This window comes from Anolis carolinensis, unplaced genomic scaffold (assembly GCF_035594765.1).
Source record: "Anolis carolinensis isolate JA03-04 unplaced genomic scaffold, rAnoCar3.1.pri scaffold_12, whole genome shotgun sequence".
Taxonomy (NCBI): Eukaryota; Metazoa; Chordata; class Lepidosauria; order Squamata; family Dactyloidae; genus Anolis; species Anolis carolinensis.
The window spans coordinates 22,331,876-22,343,905 of NW_026943823.1; the positions used below are offsets into that span (position 1 = coordinate 22,331,876).

Consider the following 12,030-nt stretch of genomic DNA (forward strand, 5'->3'; position numbering starts at 1 on the left):
TCACCTCCAACCTGAGGGCCCCCACTGGTACGTAGACCTGCCCCCTGCGTACCAATACTCCGTCTTGATCTTGTAGATGCGGCAGTATGGTACGATTACCTGCTGAGAGCAGCATCAGTTGCTCCTGTGTCCACACATCATCCCTCTGAGCCTCAAGGATCTGGTCATGTAACCCGAGCTCATTATCTACAACACACAGAGAGGCAGTAGGCAAGATGGTCTGACATACAACCTGCTCATTGGTCTTAAACTCCGGCTTGCGGGATAAAGCATCGGCCCGCAAGTTTGCCTTCCCCTCTACGAACTGCACCTTGAAGTTAAACCTGGAGAAAAACAAAGCCCATCGGATTTGACGCTGGTTTAACTTCTTTGCTGTTTGCAAGTGCTCTAAATTCTTGTGATCAGATCTGACCACGATCTGGTGCCGTGCCCCTTCAAGCCAGTGCCGCCACACCTCAAACGCCACCTTAATCGCCAACAGCTCCTTCTCCCATATGGTATAGTTCTGCTCGAAGGGTGTTAGTTGCCGCGAGTAAAATCCACAGGGACGCAAGGTCCCTGAGGAATCTTTCTGAGACAATACAGCCCCCAACGCGTAGCTAGAAGCGTCCGCTTCTACCACGAACGGTTTGTCAACATCAGGATGGGTTAGTATGTTGTCTGATTGAAAACTAGACTTAAGTTGTAGAAACGCCTCGTGAGCTTCCCGCCCCCACACAAATGGCTGTTTCTTGCGCAGAAGCTGCGTCAAAGGTACCGTGAGCTTTGCAAAATTCGGAATAAACTCCCGGTAGTAATTAGCAAAACCTAAGAACCTTTGTACATCCTTCTTAGTTTTCAGCTCCTGCCATGAGTTGACGGCGTCAACCTTATGTGGGTCCATTTTAAGTTCCCTACCTGACACTACATGACCTAGGAACTCCACTTCAGGCACATGAAAGACGCATTTGGAAGCCTTGGCGAAAAGCCCATTAGCCCGCAGTCGGTGCAGAACCTGCTTGACATGTTGACGATGTTCTTTCTCGTCCTTAGAAAAAATCAAGATATCATCCAAATAAATCACTAAAAATTGGTCAATTAGGTCCCTGAACACATCGTTCATGAACCTCTGGAAGACCGCAGGAGCATTACAAAGCCCAAAAGGCATGACTCGGAACTCGTGGCATCCGAAACACGTGTTAAATGCCGTCTTCCATTCATCCCCTTCCCGTATACGGATTAAGTTATAGGCCCCCCGCAGGTCAAGCTTGGTAAAGACCTTAGCCCCTTGCACCCTTGATAACAGTTCCGAGATTAAAGGGAGCGGGTACCTATCCCGAATGGTGTATTTGTTTAGGATCCGATAGTCGCAGACCAGCCTAAGTTCCCCAGTCTTTTTGGCTACAAAGAATACTGGTGCCGCAGTTGGAGAACTAGATGGGCGAATAAACCCCTTGGCTAAATTGTCATCTAAAAACTCCCGCAAAGCTTGCCTTTCCGGTACAGTCAAGGCATACAGCCTCCCTGCTGGCAGTTTCGCACCTTCTGCCAACTTGATGGCGCAATCATATGGCCTGTGCGGTGGTAATTTGTCCGCTTCTCTTTTACAAAATACATCAGAGAACTCCCCATACTCAGCAGGCACTCCCTCCATATCAGCATGAGTAACGTTTAGAGTGCAACAATCCTGCCTCTTTAAGATCACTTTACGTGTTGCCCAATCCACTTGTGGGTTTACTACAGCTAGCCAATCCATTCCCAGGATCACATCATATCTAGGCAAGCTCGTAATATCCCACACAAACGTTCCCGTTACTCCCTGCACCTCCCACGTTACTGCTGAGGTTTCCTGGTTAACCACCCCAGTCTCCAGCAGTCTCCCATCTGCTCCCTCCACCCACACGTCGCATGCCTTGCGCACTCTAGGAATGCCATGCTTCTTAGCAAACTCAATATCTACATAGGAGACCGTAGCTCCTGAGTCCAGCAGTGCCAGAGTAGAAACAAGTTCCCTTCCCCCAACAGATAATGTAATGGGTACGAAAACATGCTTCCTCCCCTCAGTTGACTGCTTGAGGAGCCCTAGTGCGTTGGACTCACGTCGCACTAGGGCTGGCCTTTTCCCGAAAGCTGGGAAGGTTTCACATTACAATTTTTGGCAAAATGCCCAGCATTCCCACAGTACAAACACAAGCCCAGCTGCCTCCTACGGCTCTTTTCCTCTGTAGACAGTTTTTTAAAGACCCCAAGCTCCATGGGCTCTTCCCCCATCACCACAGGTGCCCCGGTTACATGCATAGGTGGCGCACACATTGCTTTTGAGTGTTTACAAGCCTCGAACCTTGCGTCTAAACGCAACACCTTAGCTACTAAGGCGTCCCAGCTTTCAGCCGGCTCCAAGCGTGCTAATTCATCCTGGAGCATATCACTTAACCCGGCAGTAAATAAAAGCATGAATGCATTTTCCCCCCAATCCAGCTGGTGGCGATACAGGTTAAACTTATTTAAGTAATCCAAAACAGTCCCCTTTCCCTGTTTCAACCGATACAGAGCCCACCCAGCGTTCTCCGTGCGGAGAGGATCCCCAAAAGTATCAGTTAACAACCTTTTGAAATTATTCAAATTGTCCTTGACTGGGTCATTTCCCAAAATTAAATTAGTGGCCCATTGTCCTGCGGGACCGGTCAACAAACTCAAAATAAAAGCCACCTTGCTAGTGTCAGTAGGAAAAGCATGAGCACTGAGCTGAGAAAAATAAAGCTCCACTTGTGCCAAAAAGGTTGGCAACTTGCACCTGGTTCCGTCAAAGCGTTCAGGAGTCAAAACATGTCCTTTCACAGCAAAAGCTGTTTGGCTTAAGGCCGTTTGCAATTGGTCTACTTTGGCTCTTAACTCATCCATCGTCTTCCTGACGGGTTTATTGCTGCAATAAACTTTTTATGGGCGTCGGGCAATCTGTCAAGGACAGAACGCCACAAGATTCAAAGTAACAGAGTTTATTAGATTACAGAACTCAAAAATGCCCGTAAAAACACAAGGGCCAGGCAGTTTTTGCCTTTAGGAGCAAAAAGGGACAAAAGTAAATGTTCAAAAGATAAACCGGATTAAACCGGAGTTTAATCCGGGTAAAAACAAACTGCTTGCTTCAGCCTAGGTATTAACAGAACGAAAGCCAAGGAACAAAAGATACAAAGAATGCAACTAATTGGCAGCAGATTCCTCTCTGCTGCCAGCACTGTGCTTAGAGTAACTTGCGTCGCTCCCACACACACACAGTAGACAGGATCTCCAACACGAGCAATTCAGCCAAGGATTGTAGAAGTAGAGTAGACCAGTTCCGTTCCGTAAATCAAAGCCAGAAGCAGACGTTTGTAGTTTTTCCAAGTCCAAGAAGGGGGGAAGACAAGCCGTGGTCAGTTCAGTCCGGGTTCTCAAAGCAGGAGATGGCGTCCGTCAGAAAGACGACGGAAGGTCAAGCTAATAAGAGTAAGCACAGGTTTGCACAAACAAATGCCCACACAATCCCTCCCGCCGTCTGACCCTGGATTTCAATCAACTTACGTCACAGCACAGGAAAGCACACAAGTCTTCAGGGAAGCGTCCCACACACACACGGATCCCAAGCGTTTGCCCAGATTACCTTGCCCGACGCAATTTGCAATTGCTCCCAAGCCCCATTTTATGCCAGTTACAAATCTTCATCACTGTCAGCTGTCCTCCTTAACCCGGGCGTTTCCTCATCACTTTCCTCGTCAGAGCTGGAACACCTCTGACTACGCCCAACAGCATCTCCAGCTGTGGATCCCGTCCCATCCCTCCAGCTAAGCCATGGGTCTAATCCTGAAGGTCCCCATTCATCTTCTGTCCCATCATGGCCAGTGGCACCCAATTCCTCCCTTACCCGAGTCCAATCCATCTCATCCTCCTCTGAGCTAACCAGCCCCTCCTCCATTCTCTCCGTAAACCCTTCGAAAGATTCTTCGTCAGATGGTGCTGCAAATATGTCTCGCAGTCTTTTTCTCTCTCGCTCCTCGAGAGTATCTGACTCTCGAGGAGTCTTACGCCCACGTCTGTCAGTAACAGAGCCATGAGGCTCAATCATAACAGGATGGCCCATGTGGCCTCTTCCAAATCTATTATTATTGTTGTTGCTATTATTATTATTACTATTATTGATTTATTATTATTCAGGTTGGATGTCTATCTGTCAGGAGTGCTTTGATTGTGCTTTTCCTGCATAGCAGAAAGGGGTTGGACTGGAAGGCCAGGAAGCTCACTAGGAGACCCCTAGGATTCCATAGGAGAAGCCATGGCAGTTAAAGTGGTGTCAAAGTGCTATAACTCCGCAGTGTGGATGGTCTGCTAGTCTGACCGACAAACCACAGTCTTCCCATTGTGTTTAAGTCCAGCGCAAACCCGATTTCATTTTTACCTGTGTGAGAATTTGTGGCCCATGGCAATCCACTCCTTTTCTATCAGGAACTTTGATGCAGAGAAAAGAGAAATAAAAAGAAAGAAATTAAATGACTAAAGGCGAATGGAGCAGCAACATTTATGGTAATTTATGTATGGCAAAATACTAATATTATACTATACTAATAATATATACTGTAATAATATTATATACCGTATATATTCGAGTATAAGCCGATCCAAATATAAGCCAAGGCACCTAATTTTACCACAAAAAAACCGGGAAAACATTGACACCAGTATAAGCCGAGGGTGGTAAATTTCAGAAATAAAAATAGACACCAATAAAATTACATGAATTGAGGCATCAGTAGGTTAAATGATTTTGAATATTTACATAAAGCTCCAATTTAATATAAGACTGTCCAACTCTGATCTAATCATTATTCTCATCTTCTTCAATGTCAATGTGCTTATGTATCCTTTTAATAATAATAGAGTAAAATAATACATGTTGTAATAATAATAAATAATACATACATACAGAAAAATAATACATGTAATAATAGAGTATAATAAATGCAATAATAATAAGATCAGAGTGAAATAATAAATGTATTAATAATAATAAAAATAGAGTAAAATAAATGTAATAGTAGCAACAATAATAGAGAAAAATAATAAATGCAATAATACCAATAATAATAGAGAAAAATAATAAATGTACCATATATTCTTGAGTATAAGCTGACCCAAATATAAGCCAACCAGGACCTTCACCCGAGTATAAGCCGAGGGGGGCTATTTCAGTCTTAAAAAGAGGGCTGAAAAACTAGGCTTATACTCGAGTATATACAGTATATATAATAAGCCGCCCCGAGTCCCTTTGGCGAGATAGGGAAGGGTATAACAATAAAATTATATATATCTATATATATAAAAGAGTGATGGCATCACAGCAGCGGACAAAACAACAAAGGTAATCACCCCACAACCTCGAAAATTGACAGAACAACCCCTCATCCATGCCTCTAGGTTGATAGAACAAAAAGAATAGAAAAATGAAGTCCTAATTAGAAGGAGAGGAATAATTGTTTTTATCCAATTGCTGCCAGTTAGAAGGCTAAGCTCCGCTCACTTGGTCTCCTAGCAACCCACTCAGCCCAGGGGACCCTTTACCTTAACTACCACCAATTCCTCAATACTTTATTTCCCATACCACCATAATTCGCCACAGCAACGTGTGGCCGGGCACAGCTAGTATATATATATATGATTATATTAATATAATCACCATTGGGTGATTCTTGGGCAAGTCACGCTTTCTCAGCCTAAAGGAAACCTTCTCTAATTACATACAGCTACGAAACCCAATTATTGTCACCATAAATTAGAAATAATTAGAAAGGGCACAACAATGAATGGGTCGTTTGATTGACAACCCCAGAGGTCCACATCTCTTTCTTACCATGAATCCTTTGAATGTCCGATAAAAGGGGTCCAGAAGGAGACAGGCAACAGAGCAGACTTGGGCCGTGCGGTCCCAGCCGTCAGAGCAATGGACTAAGACGCTGGCTTTCTCCTCTTTCACGGCCTGAGAAGACAGAAGGAGAAATAAAGCAGAGAGAAGGATGCTACACCACATCATCATCATCATCGTCATCAAATTCATGGCTGGGGCTTTTTATCTGCTTGGATTTTAATGTATTGTCCATTATATTATTTTGTGTATCGTTGAAATGTTTTAAGTTTTGTCAAATATGTTGTGTCATTGTTCGGGCTTGTCCCTGTTGTGAAATTATTATTATTATTATTATTTTATATATATATATATATATATATATATATATATATATATATATGTGTGTGTGTGTGTGTGTGTGTGTGTGTGTGTGTGTGTGTGTATGTATGTATGTAAAATTAGCATAGCATGTTGATGACAATTCTTCGCCAGCCTTCCAACAAATTTCTTCCATGCATGGACACCATCTACTCCGTTGATACAAAGAAGGCATTTAATAATGTTTTGGACATGCGTGTGAATGGAGACTAAATGGAACGGGTGGCAGTTTCAAGTTCCCGGGTGTCACTGAGAAGGAGAATCACCTTGATTAGCAATGAAAAGCCTTGCAGCTTCAAAGCCTGGCTAATTCCTGCCTGGAAAGAAAGAACAACACTTTGAAAACAGGGGAATTCCAGACATGGAACAATCAGGGGGCCAGCTAACACCTCCCAACAAAGGATTCCCCCAGGCAGGAAGTAGCCAATGCTAATCAAGGTGATTAATTGCAACACTCACAGCTGCCTCAAACAGACAAGAATTCTTTCTCCCACCCTGGAGCTTCCGTAGATATATAAACCTCACTTGCCTAATTTCCAACAGAATCTCTGGGAATGCCTGCCATAGATGTGGGCAAAATGTCAGGAGAGAATGCTTCTGGCACATGGCCAGACAGCCCGGAAATCTCACAGCAACCCATTCGATGGTCACTTAAGCCCTGAGCTCTGCAGCAGTGAGCACAAGTTATCTCGTCCGGAACCCGGCTTTGAAGCAGAGCTTCGGGGAGAAGCGAAGGACCGAATATCCCTTTCGCGGATGAGACATATGGGATTACCTTGGCGAGGAAGACGCCGGCATCCATCACGGCTTTGATGTGCCGCAGCCAGCCGGAGTTCTCCAGCCCCGTCAGGAAGTCGCTCATGGAAGGAGACTTTGTCTCGCACACTAAAGAAACAAATGCAGATATTTGGAGATTTATTTATTTATTTACTACATTTATATCCTGCAGAGCGGCTTACAAATCCAATGTACATACAATATATTATTGGCATAGCACAATATAAGCATTAAAATACTATATTGTACTATATCAATATATTGTAATATTATTAGTACAGTAAGAGTCTCGCTTATCCAATGTAAACGGGCCAGCAGAACGTTAGATAAGTTGGATAATAAGTAGAGAATAAGGAAAAGCCTATTAAACATCAAATTAGGTTATGATTTTACAAATTAAGCACCTAAACATCATGTTATACAACAAATTTGACAGAAAAAGTAGTTCAATAATTGCAGCTGGCTTGCTCTCCCGCCTGCGCCACAGCCCGGGCCCTTTAATTATATTTACATCAAGCTCAAATTTCTCATCTTCTTCAATGTAAATATGCTTATCTATCCTTTTAATAATAATAGAGTAAAATAATACATGTAATAATAATAATGATAAATACAGGAAAATAATAAATGCAATAATAATAATAAGATCAGAGTGAAATAATAAATGTATTAATAATAATAGTAATAGAGTAAAATAATCAATGTACCATATATTCTCGAGTATAAGCTGACCCAAATATAAGCCAACCAGGACCCTCACCCGAGTATAAGCTGAGGGGGGCTTTTTCAGTCTTAAAAAAGGGTTGAAAAACTAGGCTTATACTCGAGTATATACAGTACTTTGCTAATTTCTTTCCGCTCCGACACCCTATCTACAAGTTGGTAAAAACACACACCTTCCAACAGCTTCTGCAGGCTGCTCCTCATCACATGGATGTTTTCGATGCCGATGAACTTAAAGCGGATGTTGTCGTAATTGTCCACGTTTTCGTAGCCCTTCCCGGCCGCTCGGTTGGCTATGGCATTCAACTGGGGGGATCAAATGGCACAAAATAATTATCCACGGCGCTTCAAGCCTCATGAACTTGCTTGCCGTTGAAACAAAGGATAGGAAGGATGCTGAACTACAACTCCCAGCAGTCCATGTTGGATTATGGTTGTATGTGTATGAAATGTAAATCAAGTGTTTTCTGCTGTTAGGCAAGAGTATGTGTTTCAGCAATGAAACAGTTAACAGCAGGCTAGTTTTGACTGACAGCCTGTTGTGACTGCTATGACCTATCAGGCATGATTTCCAGCCTTTGGAGGTCGGGACTTCCTTCGTACTGAGGAATGTGTTTCTTATCTCTGTGTGTGTTGAGCTGGTGCTTGCCGAGGCAAGAGGCTATAGAAGAATGCCGGCTCAGAGCGATGGCTTTTGCTGTGCTTTGTAAATATGCTTTGTAAATATGTATTATAGATATTGAATCCAAGGTTCCTAGAGTTGGAAGAGGTCGCAGAGGCCATCGAGTCCAACCTCCTTCTGCCTGGGAGGAAAGCTACCATCAAAGCACACCAGACAGATGGCCATCCCTGTGAGGGTTTGTAAAATAAGCACCATGATATGAAATGAGTTGACTGGAAAGGCATGTGGCGACAGCCGATTGGCTGAGCCAGTCAGGAGCCAGAATTCCAATTGGCTGCTGCCTCTAGCTTGGTGCTGAGACAAATGGTTTTAACTGCCACTTTCACCTTGGAGAGGGAGGAGAGCAGCTGACTGGAAATGGTCAGGGATGAAATGGCTGCCATACTCTCAGAAGCCTGATTATTTATAAGGCAAATGAGGCATATTTAAAGGGACGGTTTATTTCCTATGTTCTCTGTGAATTCAGAAAGACTGATGTATTGTTGCCCTGTTTGAACTTTTGGACTGAAGATACTGTTATTTGTTACACAAACCTGAGTGACGTTTTATTATACTGCAGGGTTTATCTTGATTCAGGAACTGTGGTAAAGCTTCTATAGATCTATTTCTTTATATCTAAAACCATTAACCATCCTGCCTCCACCACCTTCTGAGAAGATCCACATTCCATTGTTAGGCTAAATAAGCTCTTCCTAATGTTAAGGTGAAATTTGTCGTAATTCTGAGTCCATGTGTTCATGTTCCTGGAGGTTGACCACAGTCACCCTGGACAACTGGATGGCCCACGAGGTCTCTTCTAACTCTAGGATTCTATGACTCTAAGTAGCAGCAGAGATGTAAATTGGTTTTGCCTATAGAGATACCTTTGGCCTCGTGTCTACGACATACATGAAGGGGCTTCCTGGGTTTGCCTCGCCAATGGCCTGCAAGAGTTGTTCGTCCTCCGGACAGCGAGCATTGAAGCCGGACAAGGGCTGGCTGCAGCGGCAGATGGCGGCCTGGAACAAACACACGAGAACGAGATGCAGGTAACAAAGAATAAGTCCCCCGATACAGAATCAAGGCATTCTAATGCTCCTCCAGGTCTTGCAATGTGGAGGAGATACACATAAATATATATGTATGTGCATCTGTGAAACAGCACGTGGCAAATGTTGAGCCTATATCAATGATGGGCAACCTTTTGCACTTGGTGTGTCCAAATTCACCAAAAAACCTAGCATAGCTTGGGTGGTGTGTCACTTCAAGAAAAAAACCATAATTTCACAATATATATAGTTTAAATAACAAAAATATATAATTGTAATATATAACTGTATTTAATAAATCAAAAACTATTTACTATCATTATTTCCATGTACAACAATCTATGGTACCTCTTGCAATTTCCACGCTGATTTCTCTCTATTGTAGTTTCAATGTAGTCATGAATAATGAATAATATAATAATAATAATATAATAGTAATAATATAATAATATACTACAATAATAATAGAATAATAATAGAATGATTTTATGTGTGTGTGTGTGTGTGTGTGTAAAATGCATAATTCCCATGGAGTAAACAACAAAACCACTGGACCAAATCACACCAAATTTGGCCGCAAAAGTCATCCAGTCAATCTGCATGCGACAGCGTGTCAGCAAAAATGGCTAGGCGTGTCAGTGCTGACACGCGTGTCATAGGTTGGCCATCACTGGCCTATATGGTCTGCGGTCAAGCTCCATCCAAAAATGGGTCAACTGAATGGATAACTGGCTCTATATCAGTCTTTTTTTGCCTAATAAAAACCCTGCAAAATCCCTAGAATGGCCATAAAGTGACAGGCAACTTGAAGGCACAAAGACACAAATATTGAATATTTTAATAAACATTAAAATAAATCTGCATGCCTTTTCAGAAAAGAGTAAGGTAAAGGTAAAGGTTTTCCCCTGATATTAAGACCAGTCGTGTCTAACTCTGGAGGTTGGTGCTCATCTCCATTTCTAAGCCAAAGAGCCGGCGTTGTCCTTAGACACCTCCAAGGCCATGTGGCCACTGGCATGACTGCATGGAGCACCAGATCTGTACCTATTGATCTACTCACATTTGCATGTTTTCGAACTACTAGGTTGTCAGAAGCTGGGGCTGACAGTGGGTGCTCACCCCGCTCCCCGGATTTGAATATGGACCTTTCAGTCTGCAAGTTCAGCAGCTCAGCGGTTTAACATGCTGCGCCACCGGGGGCTCCTTTTCAGAGAAGACGACAATGTCATTTCAGAAAACTCAGTTGTGAAACCGTTTTGCCCCTCCTTGCAGAGCCAGCAGAATGAAAAACTCAAGAATTCAGCATTTTATTCCGCAAGGAGTTCCTCTTCATCAAGTTGCATTTTAAAAATATCAAAACACCCCGCCCTTCCGGACCCAAGCTATTTCCTGTTTTCAAACGTAGATTTGGGTTGCCTCCAATCCAGAAGAAATCCCAGAATAGGTCAATTGACCGACCGAGAAGCAAAAAAGCAATGGACATCATCTTTCATCCAAGTTTTGAATGCAGAGCTATTAATGGGGAGAATTGTTCTATTTTACTATGCTTCAAACCTATTTAATGTTTAACTAGAAATTGGGTTTTGTTGCATTTTAACTTTTGCAATGGATTTTCTTTTTTGTAAGCCAAGACTGTGCTTTTAGGGAGAAAGGTAGGAGGGAAATTAAATAAAAAAGCAAAAAAATAAAAAATAAAAAAGCAAAAAAAGCAAAATTAAATTAAAAAGTAAAAAAAAGTTTGCTTTACTATATATAGTAGTCTCACTTATCCAACATAAATGGCCTGGCAGAATGTTGGATAAGCAAAAATGTTGGATAATAAGGAAGGATTAAGGAAAAGCCTATTAAATGTCAATTTGCTATTTCCAACAAATGACAACCGCCAGAATTGCATAGCATTGAACCATGGCAGTTCAATAAAGTGATGTAGTGTAGACACACCCTACATCTACCGCCAGCTTTACAGACATAGGCAAGACTCAACAACAGGCTGAGGATGTTGAGTCGGAAAGTCACAAGTCCTGGGAAGCAGAGCAAACCCCATAGAAAACAGAACATGCACAACTAACATTATTCTCTTTGTGGAAGTAGGAAAGCACTGGGATCCGACCTCGGCTCCGAAACTTTGCGCTGGCCAGCACCGTCCCCTTGGTAGCCGCTTTGGGCAAGGCGAGATGCGGGGAGTACGTACTGCAGACCTGCGGCCACAAAGAAAAAACATAAACGGGAGAAAAGGCGAAGACTCCAAGGTGAGATTCATCGATGTGATACTGACTATCATACACCCCGCACTGACATTAAAGCAAAACCAGCTGCAAGCAGAGAAGACCCTTCAGCGGTATGTAAACATAACAGGTGCCGATTACTTCTTGCTATTGCAAGAACTAAAATGCAACAACAAGATGCAAGTGGTATCATTTTTTAAAAAAATCTCAGAAGCGGTTAGCATGAGGACTGGATGTCAGACAGCTCCAAAAGCTGTCCATCTATTTATTTTTTTATTTTATTTATTTACAACATTTCTACCCCGCCTTTCTACCCAAGTGGACTCAGGGCGGCTTACAACACCCTTGACAGATGGCCACCCA

The 12,030-nt window shown here is 42.8% G+C and overlaps 1 protein-coding gene across 1 annotated transcript in view; it reads right to left on the bottom strand.

Annotated features, from left to right (window-relative positions):
• Positions 1–12,030, bottom strand: part of mtmr8 (myotubularin related protein 8) — a 38,579-nt gene that overhangs the window by 12,571 nt on the left and 13,978 nt on the right. The window contains exons 5-10 of the mRNA XM_062963759.1: positions 11,512–11,640; positions 9,278–9,412; positions 7,906–8,038; positions 7,008–7,117; positions 5,861–5,986; positions 4,412–4,461 (exon numbers count right to left, since the gene is read on the bottom strand). Coding sequence (XP_062819829.1) covers positions 4,412–4,461; positions 5,861–5,986; positions 7,008–7,117; positions 7,906–8,038; positions 9,278–9,412; positions 11,512–11,640 — 683 coding nt within the window. The remainder of the gene's footprint in view (positions 1–4,411; positions 4,462–5,860; positions 5,987–7,007; positions 7,118–7,905; positions 8,039–9,277; positions 9,413–11,511; positions 11,641–12,030) is intronic.